This window comes from Balaenoptera ricei, chromosome 2 (assembly GCF_028023285.1).
Source record: "Balaenoptera ricei isolate mBalRic1 chromosome 2, mBalRic1.hap2, whole genome shotgun sequence".
Taxonomy (NCBI): domain Eukaryota; kingdom Metazoa; phylum Chordata; class Mammalia; order Artiodactyla; family Balaenopteridae; genus Balaenoptera; species Balaenoptera ricei.
The window spans coordinates 51,503,212-51,527,145 of NC_082640.1; the positions used below are offsets into that span (position 1 = coordinate 51,503,212).

General features: G+C 37.6%; 1 protein-coding gene across 1 annotated transcript in view; it reads right to left on the bottom strand.

The window, feature by feature from the left end:
* The window catches only part of CERS3 (ceramide synthase 3), an 86,240-nt gene that overhangs the window by 57,627 nt on the left and 4,679 nt on the right, over positions 1 to 23,934 (bottom strand). The window contains exons 2-5 of the mRNA XM_059915407.1: positions 17,341 to 17,458; positions 11,331 to 11,449; positions 3,843 to 3,900; positions 2,833 to 2,883 (exon numbers count right to left, since the gene is read on the bottom strand). Coding sequence (XP_059771390.1) covers positions 2,833 to 2,883; positions 3,843 to 3,900; positions 11,331 to 11,449; positions 17,341 to 17,458 — 346 coding nt within the window. The remainder of the gene's footprint in view (positions 1 to 2,832; positions 2,884 to 3,842; positions 3,901 to 11,330; positions 11,450 to 17,340; positions 17,459 to 23,934) is intronic.

A 23,934-nucleotide genomic window follows, 5' to 3' on the forward strand; every position in this document is an offset into this window, starting at 1 on the left:
ACAAAAATACAAATGAGGGCACCAGGGACATGTGATATGCCCTAGCCAGCCTGTCAACTAACTGAAAATGCATGAATGAACTCAGCTAACACCACATGGAACAGAACTGCTCGGCTGAGCCTAGCCAAAATTGCTAATCCATATCATAAGCAAATAAATGGTTGTTGTTTTAAGGCACTAAGTTTTGGTGATGGTTTATTATACACCAGCATATAACTGACACACCTGAGAAGTGAAGAGTAAAGCTAATACATTAAATGGAATAATTTTCTGGTCAACTCATCATCCTTGATAAGGCCAAGAAAGAATAAGAGTTTCTGCTTTCTTCTATGAAAAACAAGCCTGTATGAGACTAACCCTCCTAGTGAGAACTACTTAAAAATATGGATAAAGTACAGAAAAAATATCTGTTTGAAGGCATTGGAGAACAACCAAGGCATCCAGAACCTGTGGAGCCAAGATTTCAAGGAGAAGAAAAATGCATTAAATGAAATCCTTTATTTCAAGTGCATCCTTAATTCAAGAAGTACTACAGACCCTACGCAGGATAATTTCAAAGAAAACCACACCAATGTATAGCATAAAGTCTGCATTTGCTAATTTATAAGCAGTATAGAGCCCAGAGACTAAGAAGCAGTAGTTAAGTAGGACTTTTGGCAATCTCATAGTGCTAGGAAGTAAACTGGTATTCAGGGCCAGCAAGGGAAAAGAAGTCCTGGTAAATACTATAATCTTTTATTTAAAACCACTGTAAGAGAATACCCTAGGAATACGGGCAAGTTGTAAATACATCTGCCCTCACAAAGACTGGAGTCCAAATTAACTCCGTCAATCACAGATAAAATTTAAGGTGATCTGTCTCTACTCTAACTGCTTAACAGAAGTGAAAGTAAGTCCTCTCAGGAGGTAGATAATACCATTTCTAAGCATTATTTTTCATATGCAATGTCTATCATTCAATCAAATGTTATCAAGCATAAGGAGACAGGAATAAGAAAGAAAATAGACCCACAGGTGAGCAAGATATTGGATTTATCAGACTCTGACTTTAAAATAACTTTAAAAACTAACCACATATTTAAAGTTATTTTTAAAAATTAGTGGGAATTTTCAGTAGAGAACTGGAATCCATAAAAAAAGAATTAAGTGAAAATTTGAGAAATGAAAAATACCATAACTAAAATTGAGAACTCAAAAGATGTGTTTAAGAGCAGATTAGACACTGCTGAAAAAAGCACTAGTGAACTGGAGGACATGAAAGTAGAAAATGTCCAGAACTGTGAAGGGTCTGAGATTTTACCCTACTTGCAAGTTAGCTTGCCATAGTTTCATGAATGCTGATAGAAGATATGAGACTCCTGGGTCAGAGGTAAAGGATAGCTTATTATTCACACGAATACAGTTGCCAGAATATCAGTATTTGGGCCAGTTATCCCACCCCAATTCCCATGGCTAAACAAAGAGGGTCAGGTGACATCTGCACATGCAGTGGGTTTTGCTACCAGAGAGGAACCCTGAGCTAGGGAACCTAAATCTTTATAATGGACAGTGACATGCATACCAATTGCTTCAGAGGAGACATTACCTCTATCTTCCAAGGTTGCTTGCCATACAAACATCCTTGGAAAGACAGTACAGAATAAAAGTCAGTCCGTGTATCACTTCATATGACATGCAGAAATGCAAGAGGTCTGTGGAGAACTGTGTCCCTATAGACTGAAGCAGTAAGGCAAGAGGTTGGAAAATATTAGGGAAAGCCTAAGAGAGCTTCAGGACCTAGCATAAAGGTCTAACGTATTAGCACACTTGTAATTGGAATTCCAGAAAGAGAGGAGAGAGAGAAAGGAACAGAAGCAATGGCTAAGAATTTTCCAAAATGGACTTAAGACATCAAGCCACAGATTCAAGAAGTACTATGGACAATAAGCAGGATAAATTCACAGAAGACCACATTTATACATATCATATTAAAATTGCTGAAAGACAAATACAAAATATTAAAATCAGAGAAAAAGGACACCATTTGAAGAAGCAAAAATAAAATGGATAACTGAATTCTTAAAGAAACTGAGGGGATCCAGAAGACAATGGAATGACTTCTTTAAAGTGCTTAAGGAAAATAACTACTAACCTAGAATTCTATGCCCAGCAAAAATATCCTTTAAAAATATAGGGTAAAATGATAACATTTCCAGACACGCAAACCAAAGGGGATTCTGCAGCCAGAAGGATAATAATCCCAGATGGAAGCATGGAAATGCAAGATGCAAAGGAACAGCACGGAAAGGGCAATTTGACTGATTTACAAATCAATTATTGTAGTGACTTGTAGGGTTTTAAATATTTGAAGGAGGGGATAGGAGTAGTCTGATGATCTTTCAGTGACTGGAAAGAGGTAAGAGCACTAATTTACATTAGACTCTGATAATTGAAGGATGCATATGGTAATCTCTAGGATAATGACTAAAAGAATAAAAACATGCATAACTGAAAAGCTAATATAAGGGAAGAAACAGAATAATAAATTTTTTAAAACTTCACTGTCCCATAAAAAAGTAAGAAAAGAGTACAATAAATGAAATGTATCAGGTGGTACAAGTAGAAAATAAATACTAAGATGGTAAATTTAAACTCAAATACATAATTACATTAACCATGAACAAAGAAAAGGAATGAGACAAGTGATGGGTAAATAAGGAACAAGGGTAAGTAAGCTCCAGTATAGAAAGAGCCAAGGACTTCACTGAAGTGGACGGAGAGTGGGATGGGACTCAGACCTAAATCAGGGGACAAGCTGCTGAGGAGGGAAGGGACTACATCAGTGTGACTTACCTGTCTAGGATAGCCATTCCAAACCTCCCAAAGGTCATATACCCAAGGCTTCTGGAAAAACAAGGAACCAAGAGAAACTTTGTCAAAGGCTGATTTCAGCAGAGACATAAGGCCTTCCTTATGTCACTGATAGGGAGGAAACATGCACAGTAAGATGCACTTTTATCACATTCCTGCTGCTCCAGCTGCACCTCTCTCCCTCCACAGGTGTTTCTACTTGTTCCTATACAACACCCCTGTGACATGCACGACTTCTAGTGAATCTGGGACCAATAATAGTCCTGTGTCACAAAGGAAATTACTTATTTCAAACAAGTGCCTCTTCTAATGAAATTATTTCTGAACCAATTAGATTACTGCTTCTATAGCAATAAAAATATCTTGAAACATCCGTAGCAATAAAATATCTTAAGAGAAATCTTGAAAGAATCTTTAGAGACATCTCTAAAAGCTAGCTATCTTTTTTTTTTCTGTTTAACAATTTACTATTAAGTTTATACATCACTTAATAAGGTAATTATTTAATAATTATTTAAACAGACAATGCAAAGAGAATATGGTAAGGACAGATTTGATTTCTAATGGGAAAGAAATGAAAGTCTTCATAAACAAGTGGCCTTTGATATGGAACTAGATGGAATTTGATGGGCAGAGATAGAGGGGGAAGGGCAAGACATTTCTGGCAAAGGGGATAATATGTGCTAAGATCCTAAAGTGGGGATGTACCAGGTATATTCAGTGGATTGTCAGTGGTCCAGTTTAGTTGGTGTGTGGGTTGCAAGAGTGGAAATAGGGAGATATTAGGTTTAAAAACTAACATTACAAATGCAAAGCTTCACAAAAGCTTTGAAAGACAGACTGAGGAGTTGCTACTTCTCTAGGTATTAGAGTGAGTAGAGGTTTAAAAGCTGGTTACCTTATTGAAAGTATTATATCCCAAGGAATTCACAGGCAGGAATTTTAAAAATTAAAGACAAATTCCAATCAAAGATATCAGAAAGACAACTTACATCATAAAGAAAGGCAATTCCAGCAATGGTAATCATTAAGTAAAATGTAAATCGCCAGCTGCCAAAAGAAAGAAAAGTCTTGTTAAGGTGACTGACAACTGAGGAGAAAAACACTTGCTATAACAGTTTGGAAAGAATGCACATTCTGGAATCAGAAAAATCTAAGTTGATATCCTGATTCTGCCACTCGTTGGATGGCTATAAGTTCAGATAAGTAACTTAACTCATGGAGCCTTAATTTCTTCATCAATAAAATGGGAATAACAAAACTTACCTCAAAATGTAAAAAGAATCAAAGATAACTTATGAAAAATATTGATCATAGTGGCTGGTATAAAGTAAGCAACAATAAATCATAGCTATTGTTATTATTTTTTTTTAAGTTTCTTGCAATGCAAGTATTTTATTATTATTTTTTTAAATATTATTTTACTCTTTTTTTTAATGATATATTTTAATTAATTATTTATTTATTTGTTTGTTTATGACTGTGTTGGGTCTTCCTTTCTGTGCGAGGGCTTTCTCTAGTTGCGGCAAGTGGGGTCCACTCTTCATCGCGGTGCGCGGGCCTCTCACTATCGCGGCCTCTCTTGTTGCGCAGCACAGGCTCCAGACGCGCAGGCTCAGCAATTGTGGCTCACGGGCCTAGTTGCTCCGCGGCATGTGGGATCCTCCCAAACCAGGGCTCGAACCCATGTCCCCTGCATTGGCAGGCAGATTCTCAACCACTGCGCCACCAAGGAAGCCCCTATTGTTATTATTAATATGCCTAGCCTAGTTCCTGACACATGATAAACGATGGTTTGATATTAGTATTATCTAAGTACTCATTTCATCCCAATTTAATTCCCAGTGAAAAGGTTTCTATGTGGCTAGACTTTAGCCATGTCTCTGAAAAGCAGATTTTGAAAGAATATTTTTTTCTCATATATGGAGAAAGACCTATACAGTAGATTAAGGGACTTAAAAGACCAATTGTAATGCACAGGTCTTATTTAGATCCTGATTCAAATAAACTGCAAAGAAAATTAAGACAATCAAGGAAATCCGAACACTGATTGAATATTTGTTGTTATTAAATAAATTTTTAAGGTATGATAATATCTAAAATAGTTCTTATCGTTTAGAGATACATACTAAAATACTTACAAATGAAATCATTTGATATCTGGTATTTGCTTCAAAAGTGATCTTCAATAATAATTGGATGAAAGTGATCAAAAGTTACAAACTTCTTGTTATAAATTAGTACTGGAAATGTAATGTATAACATGATGACTATATTAACACTGCTGTATGGTATATTTGAGAGTTGCTAAGCAAGTAGGTCCTAAAAGTTCTCATCACAAGGAAAAATTTTTTTTCTTCTTCCTTTATGTATCTATATGAGATGATGGACGTTAACTAAACTTATTGTGGTAATCATTTCACAACATTCATAAGTTATTACACTGTACATCTTAAATTTATACAGTGCTATATGTCAAATATATCACAATAAAACTGAAAGAAAATTATTACCCACATACCAAAAAAACAATCTGTGGTAGGGGAGAGAAGTAGACGAGGGCAGAAATAACATAGGATGGCCCTGAGTTGATAATTACTAAAGTTGGTGATGAAATCATAGCATACACAGCTCATTTAACTAGTCTTTCTACTTTTGTATATGTTTACTACTTGGCAAAATGAAAAGGTTTTAAAAAATTAGTGCTATTTTATCTAATGATTGCTGAAGCAACAATATTAAAAATAATATTTGTTCCTTACATTTGTGTAATGCCTATAGTGCTCTCCTCAACACACCTGTGAGATAAAAAAGAAAGAGGAATATCGGCCTATCCCCACTTGGTAGATGAGAAGCCAGGCTCATAAAGGCTAGGCCGTCCCCCAGCTCACCCAGCTAAGCAATGACACAGCCGAGGCGGAAATGTAGGTCTTTGGATCCTGAATCCAGTGGCGTTTCCTGAACAATGTCACTGTCTCTAAGCTACATGACAGTTTTTCTTTATGGCTTGTTTTGATCAGGGAAAAAAGTAGGGTTCAATTACTCAGAAAGTTGAACCATAAAAATGAGCCGGTTGAGACCTGTTCCCACTTGTTTTATTTACTGTTGGTCCAGCAAAGCCCCACGCTTAGATGTAGAGAGCATTTCCCTGGTCCTTGATTACTCTGGCCAAACGAGAAGCACAAAAAACAGATGATGAGACCTGCCAGCCCCAAAGGAAGCCATAAGTCTAGGTGGCATATCTCATATTATTTGTTTCTCAAAAATGTATTGACCTCTTGACACTGTGCCAGGCACTATGCTAAGCACACTTGTGTGATGTCACATTTTCTTCCTCAAAACAAGCTTAAGAGGTAGGTACTATAATTAGCCCCTTTTATGTATTGTTGCTTGGTTCTCACAACAACCCTAAAAGGTAGATAAGATGAATACTAAAGGATGCTGACATTGAGAGAGATCACATAACTCACCCAAGGCTGTACACTAACAACCAGGTGCAAGAGTAAAATCCAAGTTTCACATCCTCCTGGACCAGTCCTATCAGGTCTATGCCAGGGGTTCTCAAAGTCAGGGATCCCTGACATCAAAATACTTTCATAATAATACTGAAATGTTATTTGCCTTTTTCACTCTCATTCCCTCTCAAGTGTGAAGTGGTGCTTCCCAGAGGCTACATGTCCTGTGATGGTATTGTTGCTCTGAGAGCTGATGACATATGTGCTTGTGTAGTCTAATGCTTTATAAATGTTTCAGTTCTAATTTCTAGTACAGTAAATATCAGTAGGTATAACACACACAAGCAGATGCTCTTTGGGGTCTGTAATAGCTTTTTTTTTTTTCTGTCATTAACCTTGTTTATTTCAGGGATCAGTGAAGTTCACCAAAATCCCCAAGATATTTTCCTAGTTGATGGTGAAGGCTAGAGGTGCCAGTTAAAATGTTAAAATACAGGGTGCACAGTTAAATTTTAATTTTTCAGATAAACAATGAACATTGGCACCTGCTTATACTAAAAAAATTGTTACTTATCTGAAATTCATCTTCACCTGGGCATCCTGTATTTTTTTTTAAACATCTTTACTGGAGTATAATTGCTTTACAATGGTGTGTTAGTTTCTGCTTTATTACAAAGTGAATCAGCTATACATATACTTATATCCCCATATCTCGTCCCTCTTGTGTCTCCCTCACCACCTCCCTAGCCCACCCCTCTAGGTGGTCACAAAGCACTGAGCTGATCTCCCTGTGCTATGCGGCTGCTTCCCACTAGCTATCTATTTCACACTTGGTAGTGTATATATGTCAATGCCACTCTCTCACTCTGTCCCCCTCCCCGTGTCCTCAAGTCCATTCTCTACGTCTGCGTCTTTATTCCTGTCCTGCCCCTAGGTTCTTCAGAACCAATTTTTTTTTTTTTAAAGATTCCATATATATGTGTTAGCATACGGTATTTGTTTTTCTTTCTGACTTACTTCACTCTGTATGACAGACTCTAGGTCCTTCCACCTCACTACAAATAACTCAATTTCATTTCTTTTCATGGCTGAGTAATATTCCATTGTATATATGTGACACATCTTCTTTATCCATTCATCTGTCGATGGACACTTAGGTTGCTTCCATGTCTTGGCTATTATAAATAGAGCTGCAATGAACATTGTGGTACATGACTCTTTTTGAATTATGGTTTTCTCAGGGTATATGCCCAGTAGTGGGATTGCTGGGTCGTATGGTAGTTCTATTTTTAGTTTTTTAAGGAACCTCCATACTGTTCTCCATAGTGGCTGTATCAATTTACATTCCCACCAACAGTGCAAGAGGGTTCCCTTTTCTCCACGCCCTCTCCAGCATTTATTGTTTGTAGATTTTTTGATGATGGCCATTCTGACTGGTGTGAGGTGACACCTCATTGTAGTTTTGATTTGCATTTCTCTAATGATTAGTGATGTTGAGCATCTTTTCATGTGTTTGTTGGCAATCTGTATAACTTCTTTCTGTAATAGTTTTTAAGAGAACAAAGGGGTCCTGAAATCAAAAAGCTTGGGAGCTGCTGCACTTCACTAACCATGAGCTGAATGATGATGTTCTTGTCAATGCTATCTTCCTTGCTTCAAATGAACCAAAGGCAGTAAAATGTCCTTTTTTTTTTTCCAGGAATGGCTGACACAAACATAATTGTAAGGGGAAAGAAAAAAAAAACTCTTGGAAAAAAACCCAGAAATTGATTGGTTAGACTCAGATGGTGATGTTGAAAGATGAGACTGCCAGGTGAGATCAGGGAGGATCTGGATAGAGTGAACTCGGGCGACATGAGAGACGCTGACAGGACGGACATGGGGCTCAGCGGTGGGGGAACTGGATGGAGCAGGCAGTGGACCTGCCCGAGGGCCAGCTGGGCAAGCGGCAGTCCACCCAGCGGAAGGAGAGCGCCTCTCTCCAGTACCGGGGGGCGCCACTGCCTATATACAACAGATACTTGGAAATTACTCAGTGTTTTTATTAAACTTTTCATTGCTAAATGGAAATGCTTATTTTAAAAAGAAAAGTGATCTGCTAATACGGAATTTGATTTAAAAATAAAGGAGTCACTATGGATTAAAATCCTGAATTCTGTGAAACAGGGCTTAGGGGTCATCCTTAAAGAAAGTAACCAAGGAAACAATACACTGAACTTAAGGTGTTCAGAGACTAATCCATCCTGATATGGAGAAGTGTCTGCCTGTTGGAGAGTAATTTGTAAGAGTTCTGTGTTGGAGAATAAGTTTCTTGAGATTTCCAAAATGCCTGGGGCTAGGTGTCTCTTGATATGATTCCTGTAGCACATCCCATAGCTAGGGAATAAAGTGCAGTCCCTATACAATTAAAGAGCTTGGTACTTTGCTTTAGCCTATTTATTTGATTCATAATAACTTTTAACAGTTCCCTGACATTTGTGACATTGCTAAAGAATAATGTAAAGCTTAAATTATAAAATTGTGGGTTCACTCCTGTCTCCTGAATACATTGTACTGCTTCCTGTCTTTGCTTTACTTAAAACATGCTGCCCTCAAATCATGCTTTCTTTTTTTTTTTAATTAATTTATTTTATTTTATTTATTTTGGCTGCGTTGGGTCTTCGTTGCTGCATGCGGGCTCTCCCTAGCTGCGGCGAGAGGGGGCTACTCCTCATTGCGGTGGCTTCCCCTGTTGTGGAGCACGGGCCCCAGGTGCGCAGGCTTCAGTAGCTGTGGCGCATGGGCCCAGCTGCTCTGCGGCATGTGGGATCCTCCCAGACAAAGGCTCGAACCCGTGTCCCCTGCACTGGCAGGCAGACACTCAACCACTGCGCCACCAGGGAAGCCCCCATGCTTTCTTTTCTTATGGAAATCCGATCCATCTCTCCCCTCAACGTCCAGCTTATTCCTGACCTCTAGAAAGCCTTTGTCTAATGTATCCAACTCTGCTGATGCCATCTCCTCTGAATGCCCAGAGCACATCTGAACATGACGTAGACCACAGGTATACAGGCCCATGTGCCATTGGGAATGGAACAACAACAGATGTTGTGGTTTCGTAAGTGATAGTCTCATCTCCCTGATTAGCTGCTTTAGGCCAGTGACCATACCTTCCACTTTTACTTCCCTCTTAATATCTACGAGTCTGTATGATCTAGGATAGTGCCACATACCAAGAAGATGGTCCACACAACCCTCTGCGTTGCCTGACTGATTGATAATAGCAACTTGAAATTCCCTTCTCTAGCCTGAACTCTGTGGCTGACTTTTAGCAGACTCACTGACAGCTAGATTCCCAATGTTGGGTCCTTCTCACCCAGTTACTTGACATATAGGGTCCCCTGCTTCTGAGAGGTCAGCATTAGGTGGTAGGGGCAGTACAGTGAGCAGAAAGAGTATCAGAAAAGGAGTCAGAAGACCTGAGGGCAACAGGCCCCCAACAGCCAGGCGACCTTGAGCAAGTTCCTTAAACTACATGATGTACAGTTTCTCATTTCTCAAACAGGGCCCCACTTTCCCTGACTGCCTCACACTGTTGCTAGGAGGATCAAACCAAGATTATTTATAAACTGGAAGGCACTATCATGTATAAGAAATTCCCGGAATTTCACTGCAGTATGATTCAGCTCAGAGGTTGAGAGTTAGTCCCTGCCTGGGGACTTTATTTAAGATAAGAATCATTTGATAGAAAGAAAGAAAGAATGAATGATAGCAGAAAAACAGGAAGATATAATGTGAAAACAGCTCCAGTTTGTAGTGTTTTGTAGTGACAGTCCAGAGAGATTCACTTGGGCCAAGCTGACATAGTGGCAACACAATATTAACCAATCTCTCAAGAGCTAAAACTCAGAGAGAAGCAGTTGGAAAACAAACCAGGTCATATACCTCTAGCCACTGTGGGAAAGGCAATGGAAGCCTGCCAAGGAGAAAAAAATCTCGAGACACCATGAAGACTTGGTCTGTGCCTCCAAACATCACCAGTCTCACAGATGGATGACTGTACTCGGCAATGCATAGGTAGTTAAAGAAAGTCATTAAAGTTTAGCCTTCCACAGGCTTGGTTTCTTTATCTGAGAGTCTTATGCCAGCTCCCTATCCATTTTACCATCAAAACAAAAACATCTGGTGAAAGTCACTAGGCAATGTGAGGACCTTAAGAAACAGGCAAAAAGAAGGAATGCTATTGGCATGTAGAATGTGGCATCAAAATTTCCCAACTAACGTGCATTTGTCTGGATGTAAAGAAGAGGAACAAAGTAAGAGCAATGACCTAGACCCTCTTTTTGGCACAGGTGTCAGTTTTTGCCACCAAGGGAGTAACCTAAAGTATCAATACTATAATACTCTGCAGAAGAGAAAAAAAAAAAAAAAACAGAGTTGTAATGAAGCCAAAAATAAGTGTGGTACAGTCTCACTGCACTCAGAACGTATTTGAAGCAGTCAGCTCTGCAAAAACCCTATGTGTTGCTCAGCCCATCCTGACCCCCTACTAAACCAGGCAGAAATCCAGAGGAACTGGCTGCCCAGTCCACAGGCAGGGGTGGAGTAAGAGCCAAGTGAGACAGAAAGAAGTCCTCTCCATCAGTGTTGAGAGAGGAGGACAGCACCCTCTCAGACATTCTCTGCTCTTATAATGTGATAGAGTAATGTGATTAGAAACAGGTGATAGTCAGATGAGCTAGGGCCAACTGCTACCCTAGAAAAGATAAACACCAGGTTAAGATATTTTTATGATTTTTCTGGACTTTAAAGATAAGTACATAACATCTCCTCTTCAACTAAGAGAGTTCATAGCTTACCTTGTTTCATAGAGAAGGAAAGTGAAGCACAAGAGGTGGATGAGTGACTAGCATCAAACTCCTGATTGGTAAGTGACAGAGAGGGTTCAAACCCTTCTTCTGCTGCAACCTAAGGATTCCTTCTGAGATGACTATTCTGCTCCATATAAAACTGCACCATTTCAAAAGCTTTAACTATCCTTCTTACCAAGCTTCCTGGAATTTCTTCATCCTGCAAGGCCTATCTTGATTCCGCCGACTCCTAAACCACCTTTCAACCTGGCGCTCTGTCAAGTTACACTTCTTTGCCAGTCCATAAATATCAGTCTGAAAGGGGATGAAACAAATGAATGAGTGCTTAAGAGTAGAGTCAGGCTGGCAGGCAGTCAAGAGACAGTGAGATTGGGTTACAAGTGCTTGTGCACTGGAGAGGAGAGTTCTGCATTAGACCTTGAGCCAGTGCATTTACCTCTTTTGCTCATGGAATCACACACACACACACACACACACACACACACACACACCTCAAAACAGAGAGAATGTTAGTTCCCAGAACTCTGAGTTGTTAAGAAAGACCGATTCTCTGTAAGTTGGTAGCGACCCATATATTCAAGTTGATACGTGGCCCACTCATTCAGCCAATTTTATTTAGGGCCTCCTAGGTTCCAGGTAGAGTAGTGTAGTTTAAGATGTCAATCAAACCCAATCTCTTCATTTTTTCTTATAGAAAAAAATGGAACTCCAAGAGTTTTAACAACTTTTCCAAGACCTAAAACCAGTAGCAAAGCGAAAACAAGAACTTAGGCTCCTGTCCTTTCTGTTATTTCACACAGTCTTTCTACCAGATCCAAAACTTTCACATTTAATCAGATGTACAGCCTATTTCAAACTAATCTGAAATAATTACAATTGCAAAAAAAGATTAAGGATTGCTGACTATAATAATGACGACTGCTTCTCCTCTGGAAGGCAGAAGTTGTAGGTTATGATTTAAAATTGAAAACAATATGGATGATGGATTAGCTCAAAGGTCACAGACTTGAAGTTCTCCCAGGGCCAAACAAGAACCCAAAATGATTGAGAGGACCAGGTCTGCTTCATGGTGGGATTTTAAGTTTTATTCTTTCAACACAGACTTGCTTTATATGTTAAACCTACAGTACTTTCCACTTCCACAAGGAAATAAGCTCTGTAACTTTTTTTGAGACACCAGTCTTCTTGATCTTTTGTTTTCCTATGTTGAGTACAAGAAATATTTCAGCTTACTCCTAACTTTAGTAGGAGAAAAATAAAATTGCATAAAATTGACCCTCAGCCTCAGTTTTGAGGAAATAAGCAGGAGCCATATGGATGCAGCAAACAGGAAAGCACATGGCCCATCCCAAAGGGACAGTGGTGACCCAGCTCTGACTGATGGCTCCCAGAGTGAAAGTGCAGTCCCAGAAATCTGATGTGAAATCGCTAGGTTTTTTTTTTTTTAATGTTGAATTTACTTTAAATTTTAACGTTTAAATTTAAATGTTTAAGTTTAAAGTAAATTTAAACCAATCATGGACCAAGATTGTGAAGGCCAACAAAGCTTGACCATGGGCCAGTTGGCTGTACACCCAGCTGTCTGTGATCAGTCGTGGAGCTTCTGCTATGTTATTGTGTATAGCTTACATAATTGTTCAGGCGCACAGGACAACAGTAGATAAAATTCCTAAAGAAGCTCTTGTGCTGAAGACAGGCAAAGGACTAATTGCAGCTACATACCTACTGAACTGCTAGCCTATTACTTAATCTAGAGAAAGAAAGCAAAGCAAAACAAAACAAAACCAAGATATAGCCCATATTATACTCTGTTTCCTTAAACAGAGGAAATTATCCTCTCTAATACCTATTATTTTGTAGGCCAAGGGTTCACCTGTTGTTTTTTGTTATTGTTGTTTTGGTTTGTTTTTGTGTTTTTGACAAGACTGAATTGGCAACTATTTATTGGTGTCTACTTCCTGCAGGCATTCTGCTTTCTATTGGAGATCTAAATGAACAAGACCAGTATGGGCCTCCCCTTCACAGGGTAAAGTCTGTCTGGAGAGGAAGTCAGAAAATACAACAGAGAATTCTAAAAAAATATCATGAGTGCTGAGATAGGGGAGGATAAGGGTACCATGGGACCTAACTTTACATAGGCAGTTCCTGGAAGTTACACTTATGCTGAACCCTGAAATATGCCCCAAGAAGGAGAGGATGAAGAAGGAAAGTGTCCTGGCAGCATGTGAGGTTGTCTGGAGATGAGAGCATGGGGGAGCTGGGGGCACTTGAGGGACAGAAAGAGGCCTTGCAGGGTGGAAACATACAGAGAGGCGAGGAGGAAAGATGTGGCTAAGGCCACAGCAAGGAGGGCCTTGCCTGGAATTTATCTGTAGGTTACAGAATGTTTGCATTTTGAAGTCTCCCTCTTGCAGGTGTAAAGAATGAAGTGTCAGGAGTGAGCAGAGGTGGAGATGGTGTTCAGCAGTGAGCAAAGTCCCTGTCCTCACACTGGAATTTTCCCAGATCTGAGAACAATCCAATTTTATTATCCCATCATTTCTACAGATACCTTCTGAATAAATGCTTCTAGAAGACAGTGATCAAACATGATCTGAAGCATTTTTTTTTTTTCTGATTTGGAGCACAGATGAATCTGGTTGAAAGTCTTGGCAATACTGGCCTCATAGACCTACAATATTATTGGGATAGAAATCATCTTGCAAACAAAAGTCTTTAGTAGTATTTTGTTAATGATACATGAAACAAGCATTTTATTGAACACCTACTATGTACAGAAAATTGTGTAAGATGTTATGGAAATACAAACAAGCATAATTAGGAAACAAATGACATTCTCTTGGGATAATTTAAGTTGGGAAGACATATTTGAGAACGCTCCTGGAGAAATCTATATGATAGGCACAGACTACAAATAACAACAGCTGACCTTGACTGTGTGCTGGGCACTATTCTAAGTACTCAATTCAACCTCTGAATTGAGAGCCCTGTGAGGTAAGTGCTGTTAACACGCTCAGCTCACAGAAGGGGAAACTGAGGCACAGAGTGGTTAATTTGCCCACCTCCACACACAGTCTTTTCTCACAATCCATGTTTTTAGCCTGACACAATAGAGTGTGTGTCTGTAGAAGGGAAAGGCTCTCAAGCAGAACCTCAGGGAGAAGTAGTGTGGCCTGAAGGAAGAGTACCAAATGGGGCTATGAGGCCTGGCTACTTGAGGCAAAAACCAACCCTCTGGGACCGTGGAGGAGCCACTCGAATTCTTTGACTCTCACCCGTAAAATAAACTGGACTAGAGGGCTGTTTGCCCTAAAAATGTTTGAATCTGTGGTTGAGACAAGCTAGCAAACTGGAATGCCCCTGTGGACCACAATACCTGCTTTATGTCAGCCTTATGGGACCACATTTTCCTTAGACATCTTCCAGAACTACACACTCATTTGTTCTGCAGCAGTTCTCATCGTGATTTTGCTGAGGAAATGGGCGAGTTAATAAGTTCTGCTGTTCCTTCATTTTACCAACAGCAGGAAAACTGATCTGCTGGCCAGAGATATTGGAATGTTATCATGGTTCTCTCTCAGTACATCTTGAAGTTGTCATTGGGATACATACAGAGAGACACAAACACATATAAAAACAGTGGACACATAGTTGCACATACACAGTCACAAAAGAAGTGTGTGAAATCACAGATCAAAACTCTCAGTGGAGAGGCTTCCCTGGCAGTCCAGGGACTCCACGCTTCCAATGCAGGGGGTGTGGGTTTGATCCCTGTTTGGGGAACTAAGATCTCACATGCCATACAGCACAGCCAAAATTTTTTAAAAATGAAAAAAAAAAAAACAACAACTCCCAATGGAGGTTCATGTGTACAGCATTTTGGACCTCATCAATACCATGTTATACCCTTCTGTGCTAACCAGTCCAGAATTGATACTGTATATACTGAAATGTTTTTGTTTTTATTAGAACAGTCTATTGCAGCTGAAGAAGCATCCTCAGATTTGTGTCCTCAGTTTCTTTTAATAAAGTCAGGTGTTAGGTACCTGTATTACCACTGCAGTGCCTTGAGATTACAGGTTCGGAATACCCACCCATCCATTGAATCAGCACAAAATTTTTTTTTAGTCCTCCCAGCAACTTGTTTTACTTCAGCTATAAATTAAGCAAAAATGCTACCTGTATGACATTGGCCAAGTTAATGTGTGGAGGTATTGTGATATTATTTTGTTTCCACATCTGAAATCACTATTAAGGCATGTACTTTGCCTTCCTCTACTATATTCTTCTATCTTCCTAAGTTCTAGTATTTTTATTCTATGGACATTTTACTGGCCAACTTGTCATCTTGATCTGTTATACAAATACTGCCTTGATTTTGTAATCCATGAGCAATATAAATTAGGTGTCTTAATTATGTCCCTTCATCTTCATGGTTTAGTAGAGGAAGCTTTCTAACACTTGGCGTTGATATATAACATTTCTTTTACTTGATGCAAATGTCCAAGTTATATCTACACTAAGCCATGCTGTACTGTCAATTGAGTTAGAACAATTACTTACACACACAGCTCCAGACTCTGAAATACATTTTTAACATTCTATTCACAGATAAAGACATCATTTGGGCATAGTAGAAGCAGCACTCGACAGGGAGCCATGGGCCAGGGTCCAGCTTTGGATTCAGCCACTGATTAGCTGCATGACCTAGGACAGCTCATTTCCTCTGTTGACCTTAGTTTCCTCATCTCCATCATAAAGAGGAAAGGTGACCTAATCTCTAAATCTCTTTCAGCTTTTCTTAGTTTTTCTTTAACTGTCACATGGCTAATTTCTCTCCATAGCAGAGAAGCTTGATAAGAGCTGAATTTTCTACATATTTTAAAATATGCCAAAAAGCTGTACAGTAAGCACAGCAAGTAACTGATAGCTACCACTGTTCTTCATGTTTTATGCAAGGTATTGCCAAGGTTAGTTATTCTGAGAGAGAAACAGATAAGGATAATAAGGACTCTCTGAAAGAGTTCTAACTTTTCATAAATGCAGCTAAATAATTTCCCATCTGAAAAACATGAAATGATGCTTAGGCATTATTATCACCAGTGGTAACAACAGTATTTAGATGAATGACTGCAGTCTTTTAGAGCACAAGGAAATAAAGAACACATGGAGATGGCTTGTCAGACTGTCCCCATTTTAGAAAAAAAGGCACATACAGAAGCTGAGGTCAGAACAAGTTAGAGACAGTGCTGGCTAGCTGTGAACAATTCTGAACACGATGCCTGGTGCTATGTGGTCAGACCTCAACATGGCTTCTTTGTGCAGGGAGCCCACCAGACCAGCGATAGAAAGGCTCATAGGAAAAGCAAGTGAATTCAGCAGATAAGTTGAGGACCTTAAAAATCTATATCTATCCTAAAATTGTGTTAGCACATACTTTTGACTATTAAATTACTGGTGAGAGATGTCTGTATTCGTCATAGAGGGTGTGCCACTTTTGGAGAAGTTTTTATTTCATCTCTCATTTAAATATGGGGGTATAATGAAACTAGACTTGCCTGGACACTATTATTTTTAAATATAACTTTTAGGTTAAAGCCATTTTCTGTGGCGTAAACATGCAGTGCACCACAACATTTCATCAAGTACATCTCATACTGAGAAGAGATTTGTGACTCTCTTAACTATTCTATCTCTGGGGAGTGGGTAGGGGCACAGTATATTTCTGAGTATTTCGAGGCTTCGGATAAAATAAAGTGTCCTGCTCAGGAAAGCCACCCAATAGACACTTTCATAGTGTGTGTAGTGTATATTGATGGTGTCACAATTATCAGAAGTGTCAGATATGGGCAACTCTGCCTTAACAATGATCTTTTTTCATTAGTATACTTTGTATATATCCTACCATTAAAAATTAAATTTTGATATATATACCCAAATTATGGCATTGATTGTTAGCATTCAACACTAACAACGTTTGTAATTTTATATTATAATATTTATTTGTCATTTTATATTATGCTCAGAATGCTGTATAACTTATCAGTAGAGAAAAAAATTCAAATGATTCAAGTCATTTGCTGCTCAACTGAAACAGATTTTTTGCACAGATAAGGTAAACCACAGATGATTGAAACATTAAGAAAGGAGATTTTAAAATCCAAAAACAAAGAATCTGTACTTACTTGAGATGGTTTCCTTGTGGAATGTTTGAAAAAATGCTCTAAAACAGTATTTGGTGTAATCTTCTTTCGAATTTCCTCTTTAATGCCAATTGTTTTTGCTAGAGGTGAAGCAATAAACCTACAAAAATATGAACAAAAGTAAGTTCAAAATCTGAGAATGAATTCACAATGTCACCAGAAAACTCAAGTTGTAATTTTAGATTCCAAATGAAAGCTCAGTCATTGGGCTACCTAAAGCCAATATCTGCCTTACAGAAACTCAAAGAGAGCAAAATTTGAGAACTTTTATACACGCAATAACTTAAAAAAATAAAATATAGTTGACTCTTTAACAACATGGGGGTTAGGGGTGCCAACCCTCAGCAGCACAGTTGAAAATCCTCCTTGTATAGCTTATAGTCAGCCCCCGTGTAAGCGGTTCCTCCGTATCCGAGGTTCCACATCCATGGATTCAACCAACTGTAGATCTAGTACTGTAGTACTTACTATTGTAAAAAATCTGCTTATACGTGGAGCCTGCAGTTCAAACCCTTGTTGTTCAAGGGTCAACTGTACTTCCACAGTTCTAAAATCCATTTTATGTAAACCCAAATATATTTATATACAAGATCCAGGAACTGGAATAAGCCATTCTACTTAGAGTTTCATTTTTAAGACTACCAGGGATTAAAATAAATAATAGTTTTGTTATTAAGGTTTTCTTTGGTGATACTATCTTCAAGAAATTATTATGTCCCTATTTGAAGTTCTAACTTATGAAAAATGGCATGACTCTTGGGTAAATATCTAGGAATGGGATTGATGGGTTGTATGGCAAGTATACGTTTAACTTTATAAGAAACTGGCCCAATGTTTTCCAAAGTGTCTGCACTATTTTACATTCCCATCAATAATGTGCCAGAGTTCCAGTTATTCCATATCTCTGCCAATAGATGGTATTGTCAGTCTTTTTAATTTTAGCAATTCTACTGCCTGTGTGGTGGTTTTTATTGATTTTTACATTCTAGTTTTTATTATTTCCTAATTTCTGCTTATTATAAATTTAGTTTTCTTTTTTCCCTTGTTTTTTAAGGTAGAAGGTTAGATTATTGATTTGAGATCTTTCTTCTTTTTAAATATAGGTGTTTACAGCTATAAATGTCCCTCTAAGCATTGCTTTTGCTGAATCTCATAAGTTTTCGTATGGTGCTTTCTTTTTCATTCATCTCAAACTATTTTCTAATTTACCGTGCGATTTCTCCTCTGACCCATTGGTTATTTAGAAGTATGCTGTTTAATTTCCAAATATTTGCTTATTTCTCAATTTCCTTCTGTTATGGACTTCTAATTTCACTCCATTGTGGTCCGAAAACATGCTTTGTATGATTTCAATCCTCTCACATGTATTGAGATTTGTTTTATGGCTTACACGTGGTCTATTCTGGAGAATGTTCCTTGTGCACATGAGAAGAATGTGTATTCTGCTATTATTGGTGGTGTGCTCTACAGATGTCTGTTAGGTCTAGTTCGTTTATAATGTTAATCAAGTCTTTTATTTTCTTGTTGATTTTCTGCCTAGTTGTTCTATCCATTATTGAAAATGGGGTACTGAAGTCTACAACTGTTACTGTTGAATTGTCGATTTCTCCCTTCAATTCTGTTTGTTTTTGCTTCATGTTTTTGGGACTATGTTGCTAGGTACATATATATTTATAATTGTTATATCTTCTTGATAGATTTACCCTGTTATAGTATAAAATGTCCTTTGTCTCTAGTAACAATTTAAAGGCTGTTAAATTGTCTGGTATTAGTATAGCCACTCCAGCTCTCTTTTGGTTACTGCTTGCATGGTATATATTTTCTCATCCTTTTACTTTCAACCTATTTATTTCTTTGAACCTAAAGTGTTTCTCTTGTAGAAACCATATAGTTGGATCATATATTTCTATCAAGTCCTCCTATCTATGCCTTTTAGTTGGAGTATTTAATTCATTTACATTTAATATAAATTACATTTAATTACTGATAAGACAGGATTTATATCTGCCATTTTGCTATTTATTTTCTGTATAGCTTATGCCTTTTTGTTTCTCATTTCTTCCATTACTATCTTGTTCTGTGTTAAATAGATATTCTGGTGTACTTTTTTAATTTTCTTTTTTTTTACTGTTTTTAAAAATTACCTTCTTAGTGGTTCATCTAGGGATTACAATTAACATCTTAATTTATAACCTCTTAGTTCAGATTAATAGCCAAATAATTTCAGCACTATACAAAAACTCCATGATCTCCCCTCTCTGTGCTGTTACTGTCATATAAATGATATATTTATAAATTATGTTCTCATCAACATACACTTATGATTACTATTTTATGCAGTTGCCTTTTAAAATCAGATAGGAGAAAAACATGTTACAAACAAAAAATGCATTTATATTTTCTTTTTATTTCTTATGTAGGTAACTTTACTGGTGCTCTTTATTTCTGCATGTGGATTCAAGTTAATGTCTGTGTCCTCTAATTTCAGTCTGTAGGACTCCCTTTAGTATTTCTCATAGGGTAGGTCTGCTTAGCAACAAATTCTTCCAGTTTTTGTTTATCTGGGAATGTCTTAATTTCTCTTTCATTTTGAAGGATAGTTTTGCTTGGTTGACAGTTTTTTCTTTCTTTTTATTTGTCCTCCCATTGCCTTTGGCTTCCATGGTTGCTGATGAGAAATCAATTCAATCTTACTGAGGATCACTTTTATGTGATGAGATGCTCTTCTCTTGCTGTTTTCAAGATTCTTTGTCTTTCAACAGTTTGCTTATGATGTATCTAGTTATGGATCTCTTTAAGTTTATCCTACTTGGAATTTGTTTAGCTTCTTGGATATATAGATTAATGATTGTCATCAAATTTTGGGAAATTTTTAGCCAATTATTTCTTCAAATATTTTCTATCATCCTGTTCATTTCCTCCTCTTCTTCTGGAGTTCCTGTTATGCATATGTTGCTGTGCTTGATGGTGTCCCACAGGTCCCTGAGGCTTTTTTTCTACAATTTTGTTTTCTGTTCCTCAGACTGCTGACTTTTTCTTTCGCCTGCTCAAATATGCTGTTAAGGCCCTCCAGTGAATTTTTAATATAAGTTATTGTACTTGTCAAGTCCCAATTTCTATTTGATTTCTTTTTATAATTTATATCTCTTTATTGATATTCTTAATTTAGTGAGACATTGTTCTCATTCTTTCCTTAGTTTTTAAGCATGGTTTTCTCTAGTTCTTTGAACATATTTAAAATAGCTGACTTAAGGTCTTGTCTAATAAGAGGTCCAACATCTAGGCTTTGTAAGGAACACTCTCTACTGATTGCTGTTTTTTTCCTGTGTATGGGCCATACTTTCTTGTTTCTTTGCATGTCTTATAATTTTTTGTTGAAAAGTGGACAAGTTTAATAATATAATGTGACAACGCTGGAAATCAGATTATCCCCATACTCAGAGTTTGTTGTTGTCCATTTGTTTGTTTACATTTTTGAACTGATCTATAAAGTCTGTATTCTTTGTCATGTGTGGGCACTAAAGTATCTATTAGGTTAGCTTAGTGGTCTCCTAATGATTAGACAGAGATTTCCTTAAATGCCTGGAACCAATAAGTCTTCCACTGTTTACTAAGGGGCTCTGTGTATGTTTCAGGGCACACCTTCAACACTAAGATAGTGGACAACTCTGCCTTAGCCTTCACTTCCTGTTTGCACAGAGCCTCAAGGTCATCCAGAGGTGAGAACTTAAGGTCTACTAAGGCCTTACCTGAGCATGTGGATGGCCCTGGGCATGCCCAAAGCTCTACAAATTCAAGTGGTCTTATTTCCAAGAATAAGTCAGAGCTTTTCAAAACCCCCTGTGGACATATCATTTCCCAGCTTATCCTTTAAAAAGAAAAGCTGTTAGTTTATTGTTTGCCCCAACTGTTATCCACTACCTTAGGCAGTTCCAAAGTTAATCAATTGTCTCTAATTGTTTTAGACAAGCACCCCTCCTCTCCCCAAGGAAAAAGGCAAATAAAGACAGCTTGTGAGTAGTGCCCTTCCAGGGAACCACCAGACAAATAATGACAGTTCTCTGGGAATGATGCTTTGAAGGAGCTCCAACTCTGTTCTGCTTCCTTCAACGGCTGCCAGGCTGCTGGTTTCCACTGAAATTGTGGGCTGTTGGTTTTTCAAGACTGTCACAGAGGATGAAAGGTAAGGACAGAAATAGGGCAAGTTAAAATGCCACAAAGCTTGCTGTTCTTTCCAACAGTCAGCTATTTTTCTTAAATAACACTCTCCAGATTGCTGCAAGTCTTTGGCTAATTCTAAATTCTGAAAAGTTGATCTTGACAATTTTTGCCAGTTTTCTGATTTTAGGAAAGAGAAAATTTTCAGAGGCCATTACTCTGACATTTTTGTTAACTTTCAGTGTGTAGTGGTGTTAATTTGCATTTTGCTAATGACTAATGATGTTGAACATCTTTTTATGTGTTTACTTGCTATTTGTATATCTCCTTTGGTGAGGACTCTGCTCAAATATTCTGCCCATTTAAAAAAATCAAGTTATTTCTTTGTTTATTATTGAGTTACATATTCTGAATTTAATATACTATTTTTTTTTTTTTATCTCCCTCCCATCCTCCCTATCCCACCCCTCGAGGTGGTCACAAAGTACTGAGCTGATCTCCCTGTGATGTGTGGCTGCTTCCCACTAGCTATCTATTTTACATTTGGTAGTGTATATATGTCCATACCACTCTCTCACTTCGTCCTAACTTACCCTTCCCCCTCCCCGTGTCCTCAAGTCCATTCTCTACGTCTGCGTGTTTATACTTGTCCTGCCTCTAGGTTCTTCAGAACAATTTTTTTTTCCCTTAGATTCCATATATATGTGTTAGCTGCAGTATTTGTTTTTCTCTTTCTGACTTACTTCACTCTGTATGACAGACTCTATTATTGAGTTATATATTCTGAATTTAAGTCCCTCATCAGATACATATTTTGTTCACATTTTCTCCTAATCTGTCTTATCTTTTCATTTTATTGACATCTTTTAAAAATAACTATTAATGCATTTTTACATATCGTATAATTCACCATTTTCAAGTATACTACTCAGTGATTTTTTTCTTTTTTAGTAAATTTACCAAGCTGTACAATTATCACCATGAGTCAGCTTTAGAACATTTTCATCATCCCACTATAATACCTCATACATATTTACTTTAATCCCTCTTTCCTGTTAATCATGCCACAGGCAGTCACTAATCTACTTTCTGTCTTTATAGCTGCACCTTTTGTGGATATTTAACATAATGGAATCATACAATATGTGGTTGCTTGTGCCTGGCTTCTTTCATTGAGTTTAATGTTTTTGAGATACATCAATGTATTTGGATGCATTTGGAGTTCAGTCCTTTTTATTGCCAAAAAATCTATTGTATAGATACACATACATTAACAATGTCTTTTGAAGAACATTTTAGCAATTTAACAAGAGAAATAAAAGCATATGCCCAAATTCTTCTATTCAAATGTTCATAGAAACTTTATTCATTATAGCCAAAAAACTGTAAAGAATCCAAATTTCCATCACCTAATTAAAGGATAATAAATTGCAATATATCAATATGTTGAAAGACTACTCAGCAATGACAAGGAATCACTGATACATATAATAACATGAAAAAAATCTCAAAAGCATTATGCTAAGTGAAAGAAATCAGACACAAAAGACTATAATCTATATGATTCCATCTATAGGAAATCTTAGAAAAGGCAAAATTATACTGACAGAAAGCATTTTAGTGATTGCAAGGAGGTAGTAAGTAGGAAGAGGATTAACTGAACAGGGTACAGGGGAGTTTTCAGCCAATGGAAATCTCCTATATCATAATCGTGGTGACAGTTACATGACTGTATACTTTTGTCAAAATGTGTCAAATTTTGGATGAACTTTCTTGTATGTAAATCATACCTCAGTAAAGATGATTTTTTAAAAGCATGATACGTCCCTATTCTTCCTTCATTTCTAACAAAGGCTCCATTGTCTGCCAGGTCAGGCTATTCTAGTACTTACTTAGAAGTTTCTGTGTTTAATTAAATGCTGGAAATTTTAGTTATGAATGATCATTTAACCCTTAAATTCATTGTTTATAACCACGGAGTTGAATAACAATTTTCCTAGGGACTTCCCTGGCGGTCCAGTGGTTGAGACTCCACACTCCCAATGCATGGGGCATGGGTTCGATCCCTGATCAGGGAACTAAGATCCCACATGAAGCACTGCATGACCAAAAATAAAAAAATAAAAATAAAAAAATTTTCCTAAAATACTCTGATAAAATATATAAGCCAATCCAACTTCCAGATGGCCTACGTTCTCCTGAAAATGATCTATATATTTCAGAGACACATAAAAACAAACTTATTATGCACCAGATGTACACAGAGCAATGTGGATAGATCATAAAACACAGTGCTGTATTAAAAAAAAAAAGAAGATATGGAAGAAGGTCTTATCACCATACCATTTATGTCAACTAACAATACATGTACTTTAAGTTCATACTCATGTTTTACTGGGTTATACAAACACAAAGCCA